Below are 22,788 nucleotides of genomic sequence, written 5' to 3' on the forward strand. Positions count from 1 at the left end.
ACTTGATCATACAACTTTTTGATCACACTGTACTATAGATATTGTTATGAAAATTCCGTAAACTGAGGAATAGTTCATCCTTTTGGTTTCAACGTATTTGCGAAAGCGTTTCAGAATTCTGTGACTAACGTTCATAGAGAGATAGACGAGCAAGAAGCTACATTTTTACCATAAAACTTTTTGATCACATTGTACTATATATATTGTTACAAAAAATCCATAAATTGAGGAATATTTCATCATTTTGGCGTCACCGTTTTTGCGAAAGCGTTGCACAATTTTGTGACTTAAATCAGAAGGATAGACGAACAAAAGGCAAAACTTGATCATAAAGCTTTGTGATCGCATACATATTGTTGCAAAAAATCCATAAATCAGGGAATATTTCATCCTTTTGCCATCACCATCTTTGCGAAAGCGTTCCAGAAACCTGTGATTTGAGATCTTATAAGGATAGACGAGCAAGATACAGAACTTGATCATAAAACTTTTTGATCGCATACATATTGTTGAGAAAAATCCATAAATCGGGGAATCGCATACATATTGTTGCAAAAAATCCATAAATCAGGGAATATTTCATCCTTTTGCCATCACCACCTTTGCGAAAGCGTTTCAGAAACCTGTGATTTACGATCTTATAAGGATAGACGAGCAAGATACAGAACTTGATCATAAAACTTTTTGATCGCATACATATTGTTGCGAAAAATCCATAAATCGGGGAATATTCTATCCTTTTGGTATCACCGCCTTTACAAAAGTGTTCCAGAATTCTGTGACTTACGATCATAGAAGAATAGACGAGCAAGAAGCAGAACTTGACCATAAAACTTTTTGATCGCATACATATATTATTTCGAAAAATCCATAAAATAGAGAATATTTCATCCTTTTGGCATCACCGTCTTTACGAAAGCGTTTTAGAAGTCTGTGACTTATGATCATCGAAGGATAGACGAGCAAGAGACAGTACGTGATATCTCTTTGGCATTATTGTCTTTACGAAAGCGTTCCAGAAGTCTGTGACTTGCGATCATGGAAGGATAGTTCAGTAAGGGGCAAAATTTAAACATAAAACCATTTGATCACATCCATAAATCAAGAGAATATTTTATGCCCGTGGCATTACTGCCGTTGCGACAGCGCGCAGCGTTCCAAAGTTCGTTGACTTTAACGAACATAAAGAGATGGACGAGTAAGAAGCAGAAGTTGATCATAAAACTTTTTGATCATATTGTACTACACATATTGCTACGAAAAAATCATAAGTGAGAGAATATTTTACCCCCATGGCATCACTGCCTTTGTGACAACGTTTCAGAAGCTGTGATCTACGATCACAGAATAATAGACGACTTAAAGGCTCTAGTTTCTACTGTTTAATCTAAACAACTTTTTTACGTATTTTGAAAATGCTACCATTTTACTATTGAGCGAATGTTGTATTTTCCAGCTCCCTCGTATACGAAATGAAACGCTTTAATATTGACTATTTTATTTGGAGCTTGACAGGAAGCAGAGAAACTTGAAATAATTTTGTTTTCATATGGGTCCAAAATTCTTAGATACATCAGAAGTGGAACACACCAAAAATGCTTATCAGGGTTTGTAAAAAAGAAGCAATGACTTTTGTGATAATAATGGGACAATTTCAAAATAGGTCACGTTAAGAACACCCTAGCCAGACCATTCAAATTTAGATTCTGGAAACTATTTAAAAACAGGCATCAGGCAGGGATAGCGCGCATATTTTTACCACTTTATTGTAATGTGTGATATAATTCTCTGGAACGTTGTAATTGTGTAAAAAAGGAAATAAAGAAAGAAAAACGGAAAACAACAGTTTTTTTATTCACATAAAATAATGTTTTCTAAACAAAATTTGAACCATTATTCAACAGGGTATTTAAGTCAAAAAAAATCACTGTGAAGGGTACTTAATTCTGTTTAATTTAATTTGTTCTAATATATATAATATTTTCAGTACTTACTTGTAAATACCGCCTATTTGTAATTTAATTTTTTCCAAAATCCTATTAGTACGATTCTCGCCTTCATGTCGGATATAAGAATAGTGCATTTATTTATACGACCATACGATCAAAAAATAAACGGCGTCAGAGGTGGCTTGAAAATGAAAGTCGTTGTCATTTTATATATAAAATTATATAGGGAATGCCATAGAACGTCATTTCCAAGCTAACTAGACGCCGTTTTCTTTTTCTATCATAGAACTTCTGTAGAAGTTAAACAAAATACACTATTCAAAAATTTGTTACATTTATTTGTTAGTCCAAATGTATGTTTACTAAAGGTTATTCACGTTTATTAGTAAATCTATACCGGGTGCGTCTCAAAAGTGGCTCACCCCCTATAACTTTTTTATTTTTTCAGATAAAAAACGAGACTTGGTATGTTAGTATATGACATAAATATTAGGATTGATTGACGTATTCAACCGTGTTTGATTACTTCATGTTTCACCGGAAATGACTACAACTTTTGATTTTTAAATGACACTCTCGGAATTTTTTTACTTAAAAAATGACACTTTGAATAGAATAACATATCATGTGTCAAGTCTTGACATTTTTGCATATAGTTTATTTGAAATTGTAATATGCAGCTCATAACGACAATTTGACTCGAAATACCAAGTGTGTGGTACCAAATCCGATTTTTTTTTCAAAAATGCTAATGAGCCACCCTTGTTCCATTTCAAAAAATTGAGATATGACTAAAAATACGATTTGGGCATCTTTTAACCAGCTAGAACAAGACACTAAAAACTTTAGACGATCAAATCTATTTTTCCGAGGCTCCTTGATTAAGAATTAGCGTTTTTAACATAGCCATGGCACTCTAGATTGAATTTTAAAATACTATTTTTTATTAAGCGAGAATGTCAAAAGTTGACATATGATTTGTCATTCTATTCAGAATATCATTTTCTATCGAATGAAGTAAAAATATACCGAGAGTGTCATTTAAAAATCAAAAGTTGTAGTCATTTCCGGCGAAACAGGAAGTGACCAAAAACAATTGAATACGTCAACCAATCCTAATTTATGTCATATACTAACATACCAAATATCGTTTTTTTATCTGAAAAAATAAAAAAGCTATAGGGGGTGAGCCACTTTTGAGACGCACCCGGTAGATTCATTTTTGTATCAAATTATTAGCTTATATTTTCAATTGTTTAAAGGTTACGATAAACTTTTTCCTCAAAATTCGTATACAGCGTACATCAAAAGTTAGTTGTTAATCTTTTCTTTCTACTGTTGAAGTTGTCAGTTTTCAAAGTAGACGACCAATAGGATTTGAGAAAACTGAGTTTACTTAAATTTTAAACTTAGTTTTAATAAAGATCAGTTAATATCTGTCAATCTTCAAAATGAATCAAAGTGCAACTTTATAATATAATATCCAGATAAAGAAGATAGAAGACCATTTGACAACATTTATTTTTATTAACCCACAGAATATTACGATAGAGAACACGGCATAACAGATAAGTTAAACTATTCACCAATACCAGGCCCATATATATAAAATATAAACATAAAGGTTTAAAAAATCTCGATATAACAAAATTTTATCCAAAGATAAAACTATACGATTGAAAAAAAGTCGCCAGATTTGAGTTGGAAATGAAGATCGCTGTCATTTTATGTAAAACTATACAGGGTCCGGCAATAGTGCGTCGGGCATCTGTAGCTCCTAGAATAAAAAAAAACTTGGGAATGTTGCTTATACTTTCCACAAAAAATTAGTAAGTTTTTTTATTCTAGGAGCTACAGATGCCCGACACACTATTGCCGGACCCTGTATATGGTGAATGTCATCAATCATCATTGTCATGCCAACTTGATGCTGTTATTTTTATATCATACAGTAGGTATATGTACCTATAACAAGTACCCAAATAAGATAATGTTAATTATGTATTTTGAAAGTTATAGCTTCTTTCAGTGGGCCACGGCCCAGCTACAATAACACGGATTCCTGATCTGTTATTGAAGTTAAGCGACGCTAGAAGATGTAGGAATTTGGACGGGAATCCGTTGTGCTTTTGTTCTAACTGAGTTAAATTTAATCTATCGAGATACATTGCTCATTCTCGCTGGTCACATGCCGGATTTTTGGCTAAGAGCCTATTTTGACACTGGTTCAATCAGAAAGCCATAATATGGCTGAGAACTGCGGTTCAGAATCCACGCAAGTAAAATAGAACCCGTCCAGTTAGTTCAGCCTTGAGAGCACAAGGGAGACTTAACAATATTCTACATGTAAATTACATTTCAATTTGTTTAAACCTAAACATTCCAAGAATTTTGTGATATTATTTACCAATGAATTTTATCCTTTCTTTGCAAATAATTATTTTGTGTTATTATTTACCAATCATGATTCCATCAGCGTTTGTGACAAATATATTAATACAGAATTGCATCATTTATTTATTTAAAAAAAAAATATATAATTTACTACTTGTAGGTAGTTACTTTATAGCAACTATAAGTAATCTTTAGTTGTATATTATTGATTTTTATACAGGGTGTCCCACAATTTGTGCGACAAACTGAAAGGGGTTGTAGAGGGCATCAAAACAAGTCATTGGAGGTGGAGCGAAACGTAAATTTCAAGTTGCATTATTTATTCAAAATATTTACACAAACTGCTCAAAGTGCCGTCCAGTCTGTTGAAGACACAAATGCGCACGCCTGTTCGCTGTTGATAATAGGGCGTGCAGTCCGTGTTGGTACTTCAGTGCACGTCCAGTCAAGTTCCCTTCCGCTCATTTTAATAATACCGGACATGGGTTCCTATACTCAAATGACTTGTTTTGATGCCTTCTACAACCCCTTTCAGTTTGTCGCACTAATTGTGGGACACCCTGTATTATAATACTTTTTCAAAGATTTTTTATAAGCTATTAATTAGATCTGTTTTAATTCCATTAATATTATCTTTTAGTGTAAAGTGTTAAACTATCCCATCCAACAAAACATAATATACCAATTTAAATCCTAAGCAATATTTGTTTAATGATGTAAACATCTCCTAAATTACCTCATGGAAGTAAAACAAAAATTAAAATTCCTGTATTATTGTACTCATCAGTTCAAAATATTAGCTTAAAACTATTCTCAAATTATACTTATAATTGCAGCGATAATAGGTATTTATATTTAAAATTATTTATAATTATAATAATTATATTTTCATTATAGATTATTACTGACTTTGAATAACAAAGAGTTAACTGAAATATTATAATGACTGCTGTCGTAGTGAAATTATCGGAATCAAAAATACAATTTAAAAGGAGAGACCTAAGAATGACCTGTCATTATAAAAACGCTATTTCTAGTTTACATGACCTTTTGTAATGATGATCTATTTTTTCTGTTTTACTGCCTTCCTTTATTTTTATATTTAATAACTTAGGTAGAAAACTACCAATTGGCTAATATTTATAATAAAACATAATATAGCAATAGGTATAATTTAAAAAATTGACAATAAAAAAATCCAATTTACTATAAATATAAAAATTATTGTCGAATAATTATTTTATAAAATCTCTAGTTACTATTCATTTATGGTCTATGTAGATGTAAGTTCTCACCAGATCTGATTGAGATAAGGTGCAAATAAGAACTAGCTTAATACTGGAATTAAAAATTGGGAAAATAAATAAAAGAAAAATAAAAAAAAAGAATTGAATAAAATATAAACATCAGAGTAAAGTTATTTTATCTATTTATTTTTCCTATATCAAATACATAAACGATTTGACGAAATAATAATATAAATTAACAATTAATAAAGAATAACAATGATTTTTTTTAGTAGTAGGGAATTTACAAATATCAAAATAGATGTAGAAGTACCTAAAACAAATATTTTTATTTTGTTAACTTTAGCTGGCAAAATGTAACATAACCTAATAAATGAAATGAAACCTTTGAAATCATTATGGGGTCAAGGTTATTAATGAAAAAATCAATAAACAAGAAAATTTCTTTAAAGAGAGCATGTGCAGACGTCACTTAATTGCGCAACTATAAAATTAATCCTAGAAAAAAACAATTCAAAATCCCCAATTTATCGGTAAATTACCTCGATGCAGGCTCGATGGACTATTCAGCTCTCTCTACTACTTGAACATGCCTTTCTGTACAAAAAAGAACCCGTGCGTGATTCAAGGTTCAAGATGCAATTTGAAAGGATACACTTTTAGTCTTTGCCCCATGTCCTGTATGAAATTGGCTGCTTGTTGTCTGTATTGTAGTTCCTTATATGCATCGAATCCGCATAATCTTGACGGTGTAGTTTCCAGCTGGTCTTTGGTAAAATACCATTTGTCGCTATTGCCTGTGTTAGCCATTTACACTTAACGCGACACGAGAAATAGGCAACAGATATGGCGTTTTGCCCTAGTTTATAATTTTGATACATTGAAACGCAAAAATAGAGTAATCAACATAACATGTTAATGTCCGTAAAGTATATTTTTAGGAAACTTGAAAAGTAAAGAGTATTTTTGTATTTAAGGAATTTCTCGAATACTGCTTTTACGTCACTTCAATTTTGAGCTATTCACGATGATCAAGTCCGGATGCAAATTTGTCGATTTATTAGTGTATTACTGAAGATAAAATTGATATAGCAAGTGTGTAACAAACTTAGAGTTTTTAATGAACTTGGGCGATACTTTTAATACTTGAAGAAGGTAAATTATTGATATAATTTGAAAATACATACACAGTATTCCTAGAAAGATGTTATTCACAATTCGATGGCCGACCAACCACGATAACCAAATTAAACACTTTTTTTAGTATAAACATAATATACTAGAAAATGGTGATTTGTAGCACTTTTATAATTTTAGATGAATTGTTTTTAAAACGCGTACATATTTAAAACACTTTAATTTAGAAAAAAAAACTCTTAAACAACAACTAAACTGATTCAGGAAATGTCACTGTTGTCAAATCTGTCATTCATATTGACATGTCGCCGGAAGTTCCTGTTTGCAATGCCATTGGAGAAAAATGCGATATTTTAATCATGTGACAGATCATGGTTATGTTTTATTGGTTAAAATCAGGTTATTCTGTGGTTTAAATTTATTTTTGAAATTCTGTGGGTATTTTTCTTTGTTTATATTTTCTTTTCTGTGGTCTAGCAATATTTAGATTTTTTGATCATATTTTGGTTTCTGGTTTGATATTCCAGTTTGTTTGGATTTCCAAGTATTTTTCGTGTTTTAAATGTGTTAAAAACCAAGTCTCTGTGCAGGTACAATGTATATTAAGGCTGGTTCCTATATTTATAATCAAATTTTAGCAGTTCACGCAGCTTTAAAATAAATTTAGAAATGGCAAGCACAGATTCCATGGCGGAATTAAGAGCACAGTTGGAATTAGAGATCAAAAACAAGAAACAATGCGACTACGAATCTTATCAATGTACGCAGTTAACTATTGATGGATATAAATATTGTTTAAGACATATATTAAATGACAAGAATGCCCCATTCAAACAATGTAATTACATTTATCAAAACAATGGTAAAAGATGTCATTTACCAGCACCAAAAGGAGAGAAAAAAGAATATGGGTGAGAATATTTTTTATTTTAAATATGTATTTATAAAAATTATTCTTTTTCCAGATATTGTAACGAGCATGCTTTAAAATCAACAATAGTGAGGAATAAACAGAATGCCAAAAACCCACCGCCTTTATCGACAGAATCTTTATTAACAAAATTATCTCATTATGTACGAAAGCCTCGAAATAGAACTGCTTCATCTTCTAGCTATATATCAGATGAGGAACGTAACTATTTAGAAGATAATGCAAATTTGAAAGCTACTAAAAGTGTTGATCCTTTTGGTATGTGCAATGTTCTATTCTCATAAAGTATATGGTAAGTTTAATTTTAAATTTATTTTTAGTCGATATTGATGCAAATTCAGTTTATACAACACAATGTAATGAAGTCTTAGATATGTGCAGTGAATCTGAGAGCGATGTTGAACCATCGACTTTAGCATCTGTATGGCCAGATGTAAATGCAGATAGTTCTGATAATGAAAGTATCGATTCTGAAGAGGAAGATGTTTTGAAGTAGCTAAAATTAAACTTGATTATTATAACTTATATGAAAATGGGTGTATTATTTTAGACATGCAAACGTTTACACTGCAGAAGAAATTTCATTACTTACTCGTGATAAATTAGTGAGGTTGCAGTCTCTTTATATTGAACAGTATAGATATTTGCAGCATGTGTTGCGTGAAAAAAGGAGGAAATATTTACATTCCTTAAGACGAGAAAAGGAAACGTGTTGTAAATTATAAATCAGCTATCTTTAATTGACTGTTATAATTTTATTGGCTGTTCTAGGTAATATTTATAACCAAGTAAAAGACAATCCAAAGGAACAAAGGCTGTATAGAAAATTAAAACAATACATTAAATATCATCATGCCTATGGACAAGAAGCTATTCTCAGTAAAAGACTACATGACATAAGAGCGAAGGTTAGTAATCAGAATTTTTATTATCATATAAAATGTGCTACAATTTTTTAAATTGCTTTATGAAGTACATTTAAGATCTTATAAATTGAACTATATAATTTATTTAAGATATCTGATGGTTTACCAGTAAGGTCAGGCGGACTTACGAAATGTACATTTTCTGAAGGCGGAGTAAAATGCGGAGAAAAAGTTCTTCCCATGGCCAGACATTGTCGGCGACATATTTTAGAGGTAAAAAAAATATTCTTATGCCTCCCTAACAACAAAAAAAGACACTAAATTTCTTTTTGTAGGATCAAAGTCAAGTGCTATTTAAAGCCTGTGGAAAAGCAAATGGGGATATTGAATGTAACACACCAGTAGAAGCGATATTTGATGACAGTACCTGCAAATTACATGTAGAAATACCCCCAATTAGGTCATACCATCAGCCTAGAGTAAGTTTGATGTTTTTATTAATAAAATTAATGGGGGGGGGGGGTTATTTAAAATAATATTTTTGAATATATTGCAACTACGAAAAATTTAAAAACTATGTTAAGATGTATAAATCGTTCTAAAGTAGCGTATGATCGAAAAAAACGGCGTCAAACATGGCTTGGGAATGACAATCAAAGATAATTTTGGCGATGTCAATCTCTAGACGTTATTTACATAAAATATATCAAAAATTACCACTATTTATTTAGATTAAAGAAGTATAGAACGTTTCTAGAGACATATCTAATTTCAATAAATTATTTTTTCTTCAATTTTAAACTACACCGTTTAAAAATTATTTTTACTTAATATAAAAATAAATTACAACCTTCTTAAGGCCAACTGGCAGTAAGCGCTATTATCAGTAATGAAGTCTAGGGCTTGACCTCAGCAAAATTATCATCGATTGTCATTCCCAGCTGACTTTGACGCCGTTTTTTCGATCATATGGTATTGAAATTGGCTATTTTTTCTTAAAAAGTAATCATACTAAAAAAGCTATACATATTGTTTGGTATATACAGGCTGACTCCAAATTAAGTATAATATTAGTCTGCTATTTCAACTAAAAACGCGCTCTATTTAATGAGTCAAGATAGTTGTTATTTAACGATATTTAGTAGTTATTTTTTTATTTTTTCCATCAAGACTTCACAAGGAACAAAACGTAAAAGGGTGAGTTTGTCGTGTTTTGTTCAGTGCATGAAATTGAGTATTAGTACCATATTATTTTTAAAACAGCCTTTTATACCTTAAGTTATAAAATTGGAATCTAAAGCAACATTTTAAGTAAATTTCTGCTTTAAAGTATAGTTTAGCAATGCAAATTTACAAACTAAATTTTAATTATTTATCTTGGAATCTTTACAAAAAATATTTCCATTGGGAGGTATTTTTTTATCGAGTTGTCGCAAAAAAACAACTTTTGTGGCAACAATTCAGCATGCCCATGAATAAAAAAAAATTGTTTTGACATGTCATGTGATAATTATCATAGAAACAATTTAAAAATATAATGGGGCAAATGACATATCATATTATCAAAGAGGAAAGTTGTTCAGAATTTTATTTTTATTTATCTAGGTATAGTCTCTCCACCGAGCGAGTGAATATTTTGACAGGCAACATCTAAAATGACAGAAAATAAATTTACCTGTGAATTAAAGTGGCTACTGCCATCATGTATCTTTTATATGTCATAATTTATATACATCTATATGCATAGATTTTTTTTTGAAAGTATTAATTAATTTATAATAAAATTGAGTAATAATTTAAATATTTGAATTTAAATTTAGTTTGTGCATTAATGGCACCCTCTTGTTATTTTTATATAATTCTTGTGGTGTTGTAAGATGTACATCAATAAATAAATAATTAGTAACTTTGTTACAAACTTTTTGGTACACACTGTGTAAGAACTTGGGTATGCACAATTGTTTCTACAAATAAACTTGTATCAATAACTCAAAATTATTTTTTTCCCGTTTGTTGCAAATTCTTTGTTGGATATTGTTCAAATTTTTGGTTATTAAAATTGAATATTAATTTTTATATATTTAATTTTATAGAAGGAATCAGAGTCAGACATTGATGATACATTAGAGTTACCGCCTCATTATGCAATGCCTACTGGAGAGACAGTAAAAACAGAAATGCTTGATTATTCATTACCTCAGGATTTGCCCAAAATGGAAACATTACCTTCCTTACTGTTTGAAGATTCTACTGAAAACTTACCATCTTCACTTCAGGTAAGACTCACAATTTAAATATATTTTATTTTAGGTTTTTGTGATCCAGAAATTCCTACAGGGACATTATAATATATACAGGGACTTGAAATGATTTTGAAATGAGTTTTTTTTATTTAAAATTAGATTTTTATTTGTTAATATTACATAAAACAAAGAAAATCTGACAGGAACAATTCCAAAATATTTATTTACTCCCCTGCAACTATTTATAGAATATTCTAAATATCGGTTTTATTGGACATAATACTAAGGGCTGGCAAAGATTAGTCTTGGGTCGAGATTTCCGTATGTAAGAAGAGTACAATGCGTTTATAATGTACTGAATAAAGAGACAACAGTACCACGGCATATAAATCACACGGCAGGCCGACTCGCTTTGGCGGGAACGCTACGCGCATATCCTCGCGCACGCCGCCATTTGCGTTTCCATCAACAGAAAGTAACCAGTGTCGTAGTTTTTTCAGCGACAACACACGGTTACGGCAGATTCGGGTCAGTAGCGTGCGACTTATTTTATTTTGATTTTTTCTTGAATGATATATTTTGTTTTTGTTGTTTTATTTTTGTTTATTATGTGATATATTTGGTTTTTCTAGTTTTATTTTCGTTTCTTATGTATTATAATTGCTAAAAGGTGCCCGGTGGCGTAGAGGTACAGGCTCTCGTCTACCAATCTCAAGGTAGTGGGTTCGAATCCCACACCCGGCATTTCATCAGCCGACAATTTTTATTAAAATAAAAATAGTTTGGGTACCTAGGTCGACTCAGCCTTAAATGAGTACTTGGGATTCACAATCCTGAGGTAACGCGAAATTTCGAGAAACAATAGGCGGTTGAAGCGTAGTGCTAGCCACATTACCTTCCTTTGTATACCGAACGGCTCTAGTATGGGAAGCTGTACCTTGCTACTCCCAAGGCGTCAAACGCTATATACGGGAGCTAGTATTATTATAATGTAATATAATTTGTTTTAGTAGTTTTATTTTTGTTGTTCAAGAAAAGTTTCTTTCTGTTTCCTAGAGATCCTATTAGGTTTGTATATATGTGATTAATTATTTTAACATATTTTAGTTGTGAAAAAAAAACAGTAGTATACATATTAGGACATTCAGCTAAATAGGAAGATCTAATTAAAAATTTTAACAAACTTTAATATTAGTAAGATTTAATGTTAAATATTTAGTAAAATTTAATGTTGTATCTAGACATTAAAAACTAAATTTAAAAATCATTATACTATTAATTTAATTATAATTATAAAAGTAAATAAAATGAGTATATCTAAAATAAGTTAACAATATATTTTGAAGATATAAATAAGGCCCACAAAAGGTACAAGTTGCGTTCTGTTCATTTTGAATTTAAAATGTTTACCAATTCACTTTGTAACTGTATAAAATACAATGTACCTACTTTGTTTCCTGCCATGAAAAAAATAGAAGTTTCTCAAAAAAATTGTGGATTTATTAATTTGTGAAATTTGAATATTAATAAAATTTGCCCATTGATGGGCATAATTTGTACGTAGCCTCTTTATATTGTTCAATAAATATTTTATTGGTATTTCTTTAATTCTTGTTTGTAACTCCTGGCATGTTTTTGTTAGTTGCATGTTTTTTAATTTTAATTGTCTATTCTCTACAGTGAAAATTTAATTGATTTTTTCATTTTTACTTGTCGAGAAGTATGCGCGGTTAAGGATTCATTTGTTTGGACAAAAGTATTGTGTAAATAAAATTCAGTTTCAGTCAATTACAGTATTTTTTTAATACGACCCTGTCGTATTTTCTGAGAAATTTTTTGATACGTTTTAATCCGGCCCTGACTAGGAAACGATAATGGCTCTGTCAAGGTCAAATTTTATAGAAATTTTAAACAAAGGAATCTGAGCAGAGTTGGCGTGCCGATTGTTTTATGTGCCGTGACAGTACTAAGAAATAAACCGAGTAACTGTGCACATTGCTAAGAGACGTGGAAGGGGATATAGTAGATTTGTCGACCGGGCGACGGGCGAACCAATCAGTACCTCTGTCAGTACTTAAAGTTCTAGGGAAAGGTGTACATCAAGAACAGTTAACCTAATAGGACTGCTCATTCAGCCGAAAGTGTCTGCCAGGTGCATGCGAAAACTCCCCGCTTTGTGACGTCATTGCAGTCCTTGTTATGATAGTGTGTGTATTATTGGTTGCCGTATGCAAAACATTCATTATTTAGTTTATTTATTTAAACACCTTATATGTATGCAGTATAGAAAATTAACTGTATAAATCGTATTAAATACTGGGATAATGCATTTTTAAGAACAGCAGTTCCCAGCATCACCTCTTGCAGGCATTCTTTTAGAGTACTTCCATAATTTGCTTTAAAATAATTAATAAAAAATACCGTAGGCACTTAATAAGCACTTAGTCACAATCCACAACACAAAATGAACGTATTTATACTCTCTATAGCTCTAAAAACACCTTTTTCACTTAAAATCAATATAATAATTAACTCAACATTTCTCAGCTGTTGTTTTTATAAGTTTACCTTAGGCAACCAATAATACAGACTATCATGTCAAGGACTACAATGACGTCACAACTGTCAGCTAAAGCGCGGGAAGAGGCGAATAGACGTCTTATAGGATGAGCAATCCTATTAGTTTACCGTTCTTGGGTGTACATCATTCATTCGGCTTCACGATTTAATTACGTCTCGCGATACTTTATTTCTTTATGTATTAACGAGTCCTTGTAATTTTCCCTACAGCTTGAAAGTTTTTAAGTGCAAGTTAGAAGCAGTTGCATTTTTGGTAAAAATAAGTGGAATTGAGTCGGTGTTCGACAGTGGTCGCGCTATTAGAACTCTGAATTTGAAAATCGATATCTCGAAATCTATTAAAAATAATTGATTGTAGTTTTTTCAAAAACTTTCTTAACATTTCTGCTATATTTTCTTCGCAGACAGTATGTGAAAATCTTTATAAATAAAAAAGTTACACAATTGCTGAAAATTGCTATGCACTAAAAGTAAATGGATGGGTTGTTTAAAATTTTTGAATGGAAAAAACAACCTTACCGAATTTTTCTTATTTAAACATATTGTAAAAGATCCGATCTTCAAAATAAAAAAAAGTTTCGATGCCTAAAGTGGTTCTTAAGTTATGGCGTGTTATGCGTTAAAAAGTAGACTTTTTAAATTATCGCGATTACTGACGTTTTATCGTTATAAAAAATGGACACCCTAACGATATCCTTATAATTCCATTTCAGATGCTCAGAAATATATCTAATGATTTTATATAGTTATCTTTTCGAAAAAAAAGTCGTTTAAAAATAAGCGGTTTGCGATCGTAATTTTACTTTACTTGATAGGGAGAGGCGTACCGGCAACGCCGCAACAGCACACCGTCGCATTTCTCTCATTCCGACTTAATAAGATCCCTATGCGATTTACTTCCACACATGTAAATACCGACCCAAAAGTAACAGTTGCCAGCACGGTATACCCTTGGCAAAGAAAAATGTGTCAACAAATTAAACATAGATTTTTTTCAGTTTACTACTTCAACGTTTAATGACAGTTTTAATGAACAAACGTCAAGTGATTTATTGGAAAATTCCGCATCAGTTGACCTGAAAATTAATGTTACCGAAGATGAAAACACTGATGGAGAAATGTCAAATATTAACGCTTCATCGCTCGAAGATAATTCTAATATTCAGGAAACACAAGAAGAAATAAAAGAAGATTCAATTAACGATAACTTTGAAAATACCCCATTTTTAAATGAGGAGGATTCTGAAACCACGTTATTTGAAAATGCCGATACTGTTGAAGTCAGATCTGAGGAAAACGTGGAAAAACCTAATGAGCAGGAAGAAAACCCAGAAAATAAAATGGACGTTGATTGATTTATTACCTTTAATTTTCAGCTTTAATTTAATCTGTTTAGAAGTTACATTATGTTGTACCATCCATGTATAAATAAAGTAAAAAATAATATAGTTTTCCCTTAGAAATTACGAGTTTTTGGATTTTGTTGGTTCCCCTCTCCTTCTTTTGTTAAGAGGATTTCTTGGATCGTAGATTTCAAACCAATCGTCGTCTTTAGTGTTGGCATCTTTGGCCAAAACTAGATTGTCTGTGAAATGTAGTTTGTGGTGTAGCCTATCAAATAAACAGATTATTTTAAAAAATATGGTAAAACCATTTAAAAACACTTAAAATTACTGCAGTAAAATAGTACTGGCTAATACTAACTAAATACTAATACTACTTGAATGGTCACAACTAAAGAAGGACCCAGGAGCATCATCAAACGGAAAAGAACATTTAACTAGAAGCATTTCAAAATTTACTAACCAAGTTTCATCCTTATCAATATTTTCATTTTTATTATCTGTTTCTTCTTCCTCACTCACAGGTTCAGATTCCTTACTAGAGTGTAGTTTCTTCTTGAAGTTTTCTAACAATTGTAGTGTAAATGCCTCTCTTTCAGCTCCTGTAAACACAAGGTATAACGAATCAAGAAGTTTTCAGTCAGTTAAATAGAAATGAAAATTTTACCTTTTTTAGGTAGTGAGACCTTTAGCTTTTTGTATTTGTCAACTTCATCATTATATTCTTGGAAAGTTTCATCTTTCTCTTTGCTATCTTTTGATTCTTTGGCTTTTTGATCTTCTTTCTTCAGTTTATTTTCATGATATTCTTTTTTTACGTTTTTAATCTCTTTCTTCAATTCTTCCCTATAAAAACATAAGTTATACTCTATATTAAAGAGTTTTTTTATATGCATACACTTTTTTCTGTCTTTCAATGTCTCTATCTTTATTGAGATAATAGTCCTCCAATTCCTGGTCACCATCATCAACAATAACAGTTCTTTTTGTTTTAGTTTCTACCAATTTGGATGATTTTTTGTGCCCAGTTTTAAGTTTTTTTCTGATACTTTCCAGCTGCCTCTCTGTATCATCTTCACTTTCCGCATTTTCTAAATCTTTTGGGATTTCTTCTGTTTGAGAACTTAATTTCGGATCATCTATTTCAATAAAAAAATGAATTTTAAATTCATTGCTTCAAGCAAATTTAAATCATAAAACTTACTAAGAATATCATGTGAAGATTTTCCTTTTGATGATAATTTTTCATTTTCTCTAGCTGATATTTCTTCGTCCTCTTCAGCTTCTTCTCCAAAGGATAAAAGTTTGAAATCTCTAAATAGTTTTAATTAAAAATAAAACTACAACATTTTTTGTTATTTTTTTGCTTACTTAACACCCACTTTCTTTTCCTTTTTTTTCTTTTCTTTAACTTGAACCTCTTTGACTCTCGGCACAATATCTGGAAATGGATTGTGTAAAATTTCAGTTTTTAATATTTTGTAAGGATATACTGGTCGTTCATCTTCAATAAGTCCTTCAGCCAATTTAATCATGTTAAATACAGTATCACCTGGAAATAATAAGGTGTTTGTTAGAAAATAATGTGGATAATCAATGTTACATTACCTGTAACTTTTCCAAATATTGTGTGTTTGTTTTGTAGCTCTGGTGTTGCTTCAAGTGTGAAGAAGAATTGGGAGCCGTTATCATCTTTTCCAGCATTCGCCATCGCAAGTAAGCCTCGACGGGTGAAACGCAATCGTTGATGAAACTCATCTTTAAATGGTTCACCATATATTGATTCTCCTCCTGTACCATCACCCTTAGGATCACCACCTTAATGTTTGATATTTTTTTTAATAGGAACTTAGAGTTTTGTTTAAGAAGTTTAGTGGTGTAAGAAAATAACAAAATAGACCTATATCCAATAATATGATGTTAAGTTCTGATTATAAATTTAAATTAATTTTACCTTGAACTATAAATCCTTTGACTACTCTGTGAAATATTGTATTATTATAATAGCCTTCTAAGCATAACTGGAGAAAATTTCGACAAGTTTTAGGCGTTTCTTTAGCCCATAATTCAATATCGATATCTCCAGCTGTTGTTTTAAGTAATACCTAAAATTAATTTATTACTTTCTTTAGAAGCCATGTAAATGTACTTACTTTTCCGGAAGTTGGAGGTTCTAAAATATAAATATTACTCATAGTGAGGGATTAAAAAAGTATTTATATAAATATAAAAATAGCTCAAAATGTTTATTTTGAATTTTGGAAAATAAAATAAGGTTATGTTTTTTATCTCTTCTTTTCATTTCTATGGCTTTTGCCTCACTAGTTGTCAGCAGGGTTGTATGTAAAAGAAAAATAGAATTTGTATTATTACATGTAAAAAACTAATTTTTGTATGCTGTTGTTTTTAACGGCGAATTTGGAACCTGATTTATCGTTTCAAATTTGGACTCAAAATCGATGTATTGCGATTGGATACATTAAACCAGATTAAACCATAACATACATTAACCAAAACATACATTAAAATATTTTCAGGTCTGGTAGATCTCGATAAAAAAACACATTTCCTCTTTACCGTTTTTCAAATAAGCCCAAAATAACCGAGACATTTTACTGTGAAAATTTCAAAAAATTTTAACGACGAAATATATAATCTGCACTTTGAATTTTATTTTTGTCTTTTACAGGTACCGTATGCGAAAAAAAGGCTCCAGTTGGCTTGGAAATGACGATCAATGCTGTTCTCCATATAATTTTACATATAAAATAACAGCGATCTTCATTTCAAAGCCATTGCGACGCCATTTTTTTCGATCATATTGTATTTTTTAACATATATTACATTAAATGTTAAATCTATAACTTAATTAAGTTCCGTTAATTTTATAATTTTATATTACGTTAATATAAAATTAATATATACCTATACCGGGTGCGTGTCAAAAGTGGTTCACCTCTATAACTTTTTTATTTTTTCAGATAAAAAAAACTAGATTTGGTATGTTAGTATATGACATAAATTAGGATTGATTGACCTATTCAATTGTTGTCGGCCAGTTCCTGTTTCACCGGAAATGACTACAACTTTTGATTTTTAAATGGCACCCTCGGTACTTTTTACTTTGTTCGATAGAAAATGACATTCTGAATAGAATGACATATCAATATAAACTTTTAACAATCAATATAGACTTTTGACATTCTCGCTTAATAAAAAATCGTATTTTAAAATTCAATCTAGAGTTCCATGTTAAAAACACTAATTCTTAATCAAGGAGCCTTGGAAAAATAGATTTGATCGCCTAATGTTTTTAGTGTCTTGCCCTGACCAGTTAGAAAATGCTCAAATCGTATTTTTAATCATATCTCAATTTTTTCGAACGGAACGAAGGTGGCTCATTAGCATATTTGGAAAAAACACGAAAAAAAAACATTTTTTTACGAATAATTTGATACCACACACTTGGTATTTCGAGTCAAATTTTCGTTACGAACCGCATGTTACAATTTCAAATAAACCATATGCGAAAATTTCAAAAGTCGACATATGATATGTCATTCTATTCAGAGTGTTATTTTCAATCGAATAAAGTAAAAAAATACCGAGGGTGTCATTTAAAAATCAAAAGTTGCTGTCATTTCCGGTGAAACAGGAAGTGGACGAAAACAATTGAATAGGTCAATCAATCCTAAATTATGTCATATACTAACATACCAAAACTCGTTTTTTATTTAAAAAAATAAAAAAAGTTATAGGGGTGAGCTACTTTTGAGACGCGCGCACCCAGTATAAATAACGTTCATCGTGGATAACCACAATTTTTGTAGGCAAATGCATAAAACATAAAATCTAAAATGGTGGACTTATATCAAATTTATATAGAAATAACAAACTTCATTATTTCGTCAAATTTGGTCTAAAGTTATTGGACTATATATTTAGTTTTTAATAACTATTAATATTTAATTTCCTTTTAACGATAACCAAATGATTTGTGATAAAAGTTTATTGGTTTATATGATATAACAAGTAAACACCATGATAATATACAAATCAAGAACAAAGTAAAGTCTACGTAACGTACTCAATAACAAATATCGAATAACTAATAATTTTATAGATAAAACTATTATACAGGGTGTCTCAGAAATTTCGCAAGAGTTTCGATTTTTAAAAATATTTACCTAGTTATTGGAAAAAGGTTTATGCCACTAAACCAATTTTGAAATCTGTTTAGTAGATGTAAAATCAAATTCTAAAAAACTTTTTTTGACATATTTTATAATTTGATATACAGGGTGAGGAATAAATAAATCGAAATATTTTCATGGTTGGTACATCTTGATAAAAGAAACATATTTTCTCTTTGCCGTTTTTTAAAAAAGTCAAAAATAATGGAGTTATTTTACTTTGAAAATAAAAAAAAAAAATTTGTTTAAATTTTGAGAACAACTGAACTTTTTTCTAGGCTTTCGTTCTGGTTGCCATATTATCAAGATATTACTTTTTTTAAGGAAAAATTCAAAAAAACTCAAAAAATCTCATTTATTTTCGAAAAATACAAAATTTTCAATTTTTTTTTTCGCAAAAAAATCATAGACTTGATTCTAGGGTCTATACCACCCCTCAAAATATTTGCATTAATTAAGACTCACCCTGTATAATATTACACTACTGTGTTATACAGGGCGAGTCTTAAATAAGTGCAACTTCCCCTAGGAGATGCAAGACCTTGTCGTTGGTGGGGAAGCTCCTGGTCAGGTGCTGGGGGGAATCCCCCCTAGCACTTGGCTTGGTCTAAGAAGCATCTCACTCATCGTCTTGTCCCTGACTGTAGTGTCGTGGCTAGGGAATTGCACCAAGACATATAACGATACCGGGCGGGGCTACGTACAGCCTCAACCTTGGGGCACCAGGGGGCACCCCATTGTATTTTACCCCTTACTTCTACATGCGGGGCTCTGTAGAAGTGGACCGACTGTCCCTAGCGACTCATAGGAACACTATGAGATCTGGTAATAATAGTAATAAAAACATCACCGGTGAAGCTGTGGGGAAACCCCCTAGCGACACTGGGAACAGTTAACAATGAAAGTTCCAAGGGGCCAAACCCAAAGAGAACTACAGGAGAGGTGGCTAACACTTGCGTGAGACCATCCTCCGCAAGTGGCATACAAGCTACCACCTCCTCCAAGGGTCGGGAGCCTACCTCCTACCTCTAAACCCAACAGGCGACACAAGCTACCGTTTCGTCTACCCGGCCTGGGTCGTAGCTCCTCGACTGTGAGGGACACGGGTCTCCGTAGGAAGTCCTGGGACTATATGATGAGTTATAACTCAAGAAAGGGGGACACAATAGATCTCTAAGGTCGCAGAGATTAACCCCCCTCCCACTTATTCTAAAATTCTAAATAAGTGCAAATATTTTTAGGGGTTGTATATTCCGACCCAGAAACACGTCTATCAGGTTTTTTGGAAAAAAATGAAAATATGGAATTTTTTGAAAAATTTTCTGGAAATTTGTTTAGTTTTTCGTTTGAAAAACAATATCTTCATAATATAGGGGAAAATAGGTAATACATTAAATTTACAAAAAAGAAAACCTAGAAAACATCCAGTGATTCTCAAAATTTAAGCTAAAAATCAATTTTTGTGGAAATTTTCAAAGTAAAATATCTTGGGTTATTGAGAGAAAACATATAAGAGAAAATATGTGTCTTTTATCAAGATCTACCAGTCTTTAAAATATTTGAGACTTATTTAAGATTGTGGCCCTGTATAAAACTACTAATAAAAATGGATATATGGAAAGAGCATTTGGCTATGACAGTTATTGTCACATGACATGCCTATATGTCAAATTTTTTTTTGTTAATTGGTATGCTAAGTTGATTCTTTATAAACTTTTATTTCGATTATGTACTCATATTAATATTTTTTTTTCGTAATTGTTGCAAACTTTTTGTGCCACTCTATAGAACGATCAGATTATCTGTTTTTAATCGATTTCACTGTGAAAATAAAATTAATAGACCTAGCATTGAAAATGAGATGCTTCGTTTAAATTTAGATTAGTTGAGATATTTTTGAGGATCTTTATTTTGTTTTCTTTTTTCTTGATATTGGGACATATTAAAAATAGCTTTAGTTTATTTCTGGTGCTCATATGTGTTCGACATGTTATAGGAAATGCCTAATTAAAAAAAAAGAGCATCGAACGTCTCTCTTTAAAACAAAAAGAGATAATTTTAACAAGTTTATAGTCAATTACGCGATAAGGTTTCTCAAAGATATAGACAAATTAGTCAAGTAAGACGACGCAGTCGTGATTTATAGTTTAAAAAGTGAACGCTGCTTTCGAATGTGATTAAACAAGACTCACCATCGGAAAATAAGGATTTATCAAGATATCGAGGATTATGAGGGATCGAGATCGTGAATTAGAAGGTACGATAAAAATTTTGTTTATTTACAATCAACTATTTGTGCGAACAATTTCGTCTAATAATATTTATTCTGTAAATGATTATTTTTACAATTAATGTCCTTCATTTTGCGCGGTATATAGTATTCTATAGTATACAGTGTATAAAATATACATTAAAGAACTAATTTCCATACATTAAAATTCACCATTTTTATAAAAAAAAACAATCTACGAGTTAAGTATTTGCTAGTTTAATATTAATTAATATAAAATATACACGTATATACCTATCTGTATTTTTTTCTATTGTATTTGTGTAGTACATACATTTAATTTGATTACTTATTTATTTTTCATTATTTATAATAGTTTAGATTATTTTTTTAGTTTTAGAGTATTTTCGCAAAATAAATTACGCTTAGTTTTATCACAGACTAACCTAAACAGATGCGACAAACAATGCAAATGTGAAAATTATATTTTGGCGAATGCGCCAGGCAAATTTTTCCGTTAGATTTGTCATATAGGCGAATTTTACAGCGGACCAGAAAAGTAACCTCCATTCGTTTACTAAGAAGCCACGCCTCCTTTGTGTAGAAAATAGAGAGGGAATTTTGTAGTTCGGAATCAAATAGAGATGATTTTAATTTCATTGGTTTTTTTCAATTTTGATACATTCACAATCTATACCTACTAATATATAAAATTCTTAAGTGACTGACTCACTGATTAATCACGATCCTGCTCAAACCACTCAACGTAAGAAGTTCAATTTTAGCATACAGGTTGATTCTAGGGTGTAGAGGTTCGATAAGAAGGGACTTTTCGAAATTCCAGTTCCAAAAGGGCGAAACCACTCCCTCAAATATTACAATATTTTTTATTTAAAAAACTGTCAAGTTTCTTAAAAAACGCTTAAACACATATATTTTATTTTGTTTTTTTACATAAATTAAGATTTTTTAAAAATGTATACAGGGTGTTTCGAAAAATCTGGTCATTGATTAATCACGATCCTGCTTAAAGCGCTTGACGTAAAAAGCTGATTTTTGGAAAACGGATTGACTTTAGGGTGTAGAGGTTCGATAAGAAAGGATTTTTCGAAACTCGAATTCTAAGGGGGTGAAACCACCCCTCAAATATTAGAATATTTTTTATTTAAAAACCGATGAGTTTTCGGAAAAGCTCTTAAAAAACGTATATTTTATTTTGTTGTTTTACATATTTTAAGATTTTTTAAAATTTATACAGGGTGTTTCATAAATATGACCATTGAGTAATCACGATTCTGCTTAAACTGCTTGACGTTTAAAGCTGATGATTTTTGGCAAACGGATTGACTGTGGGGTGTAGAGATTCCATAAGGAGGGGTTTCTCGATTCCAAGAGGGTGAAAATGCCCCTCAAATATTACAATATTTGTTATTTAAAAAACGGTTAGTCTTTCGGGAAAACGCTTGGACACGCATAATTTATTTTGTTTTTTTACATATTTTGAATTTTTTTAAAAAATCATACTGGGTGTTCCAAAAAGTTGGGTAATTGATTAACTACGATTCTGCTTAACTGCTTGACGTAAAAAAAATTATTTTTGACAAACAGATTTTTCGAAAGTCAAATTCCAACGAGATGAAACTACCCGTCAAATATTACCAAGTTATATAATAAT

General features: G+C 31.0%; 4 protein-coding genes across 12 annotated transcripts in view; 2 read left to right on the forward strand and 2 right to left on the reverse strand.

The window, feature by feature from the left end:
* LOC115889772 (cyclin-T1) overlaps positions 1-6,698 on the reverse strand; it is a 27,123-nt gene extending 20,425 nt beyond the window's left edge. The window contains exon 1 of the mRNA XM_030909846.1: positions 6,246-6,698. Within this exon, the coding sequence (XP_030765706.1) occupies positions 6,246-6,400 (155 nt within the window). The 5' untranslated portion in view covers positions 6,401-6,698. The remainder of the gene's footprint in view (positions 1-6,245) is intronic.
* LOC115889773 (KAT8 regulatory NSL complex subunit 2) lies at positions 6,590-14,805 on the forward strand. Of its 9 annotated transcripts, none has more exons than XM_030909851.1 (12): positions 6,615-6,745; positions 7,255-7,317; positions 7,366-7,638; positions 7,693-7,916; positions 7,979-8,150; positions 8,209-8,372; positions 8,430-8,566; positions 8,675-8,797; positions 8,860-9,003; positions 9,695-9,721; positions 10,618-10,800; positions 14,346-14,805. In XM_030909851.1, exons 3-12 carry the CDS (start codon positions 7,397-7,399, stop codon positions 14,700-14,702), a joined length of 1,773 nt encoding a protein of 590 aa, XP_030765711.1. In that variant the 5' UTR covers positions 6,615-6,745; positions 7,255-7,317; positions 7,366-7,396; the 3' UTR covers positions 14,703-14,805. The 9 variants fall into 9 exon arrangements, with proteins under 9 accessions (XP_030765712.1, XP_030765711.1, XP_030765710.1 ...); XM_030909850.1 differs by having other exon boundaries at positions 7,369-7,638; XM_030909847.1 differs by lacking the exon at positions 6,615-6,745 and adding an exon at positions 6,995-7,126.
* On the reverse strand, positions 14,695-16,984 carry LOC115889775 (spliceosome-associated protein CWC27 homolog). The gene is made up of 9 exons (XM_030909856.1): positions 16,844-16,984; positions 16,645-16,795; positions 16,299-16,508; positions 16,062-16,242; positions 15,895-16,004; positions 15,589-15,829; positions 15,358-15,536; positions 15,154-15,292; positions 14,695-14,958 (listed from the first exon to the last, which is right to left on the reverse strand). The coding sequence occupies exons 1-9, from the start codon at positions 16,883-16,885 to the stop codon at positions 14,811-14,813; spliced, it is 1,401 nt and encodes a 466-aa protein (XP_030765716.1). The 5' UTR covers positions 16,886-16,984; the 3' UTR covers positions 14,695-14,810.
* A 3,787-nt stretch (positions 16,985-20,771) lies between these two features.
* The window catches only part of LOC115889776, a 39,389-nt gene continuing 37,372 nt past the window's right edge, over positions 20,772-22,788 (forward strand). The window contains exon 1 of the mRNA XM_030909857.1: positions 20,772-21,140. Within this exon, the coding sequence (XP_030765717.1) occupies positions 21,113-21,140 (28 nt within the window). The 5' untranslated portion in view covers positions 20,772-21,112. The remainder of the gene's footprint in view (positions 21,141-22,788) is intronic.

This window comes from Sitophilus oryzae, unplaced genomic scaffold, assembly GCF_002938485.1.
Source record: "Sitophilus oryzae breed Bouriz unplaced genomic scaffold, Soryzae_2.0 scaffold_847_pilon_pilon, whole genome shotgun sequence".
Lineage (NCBI taxonomy): Eukaryota > Metazoa > Arthropoda > Insecta > Coleoptera > Curculionidae > Sitophilus > Sitophilus oryzae.

Coding starts and splice junctions, on each gene's coding strand:
- LOC115889773 (XM_030909847.1), top strand. CDS start 7,071: ATGCGATATTTTAATCATGTGACAGATCATGGTTATGTTTTATTGGTT. Junction 8,798..8,859: donor GTCGGCGACATATTTTAGAG/GTAAAAAAAATA, acceptor TTCTTTTTGTAG/GATCAAAGTCAAGTGCTATT. Junction 9,722..10,617: donor AAGGAACAAAACGTAAAAGG/GTGAGTTTGTCG, acceptor TTAATTTTATAG/AAGGAATCAGAGTCAGACAT.
- LOC115889775 (XM_030909856.1), bottom strand. CDS start 16,885: ATGAGTAATATTTATATTTTAGAACCTCCAACTTCCGGAAAA. Junction 16,243..16,298: donor AATATTTGGAAAAGTTACAG/GTAATGTAACAT, acceptor TATTATTTCCAG/GTGATACTGTATTTAACATG. Junction 15,293..15,357: donor GGTCTCACTACCTAAAAAAG/GTAAAATTTTCA, acceptor TTGTGTTTACAG/GAGCTGAAAGAGAGGCATTT.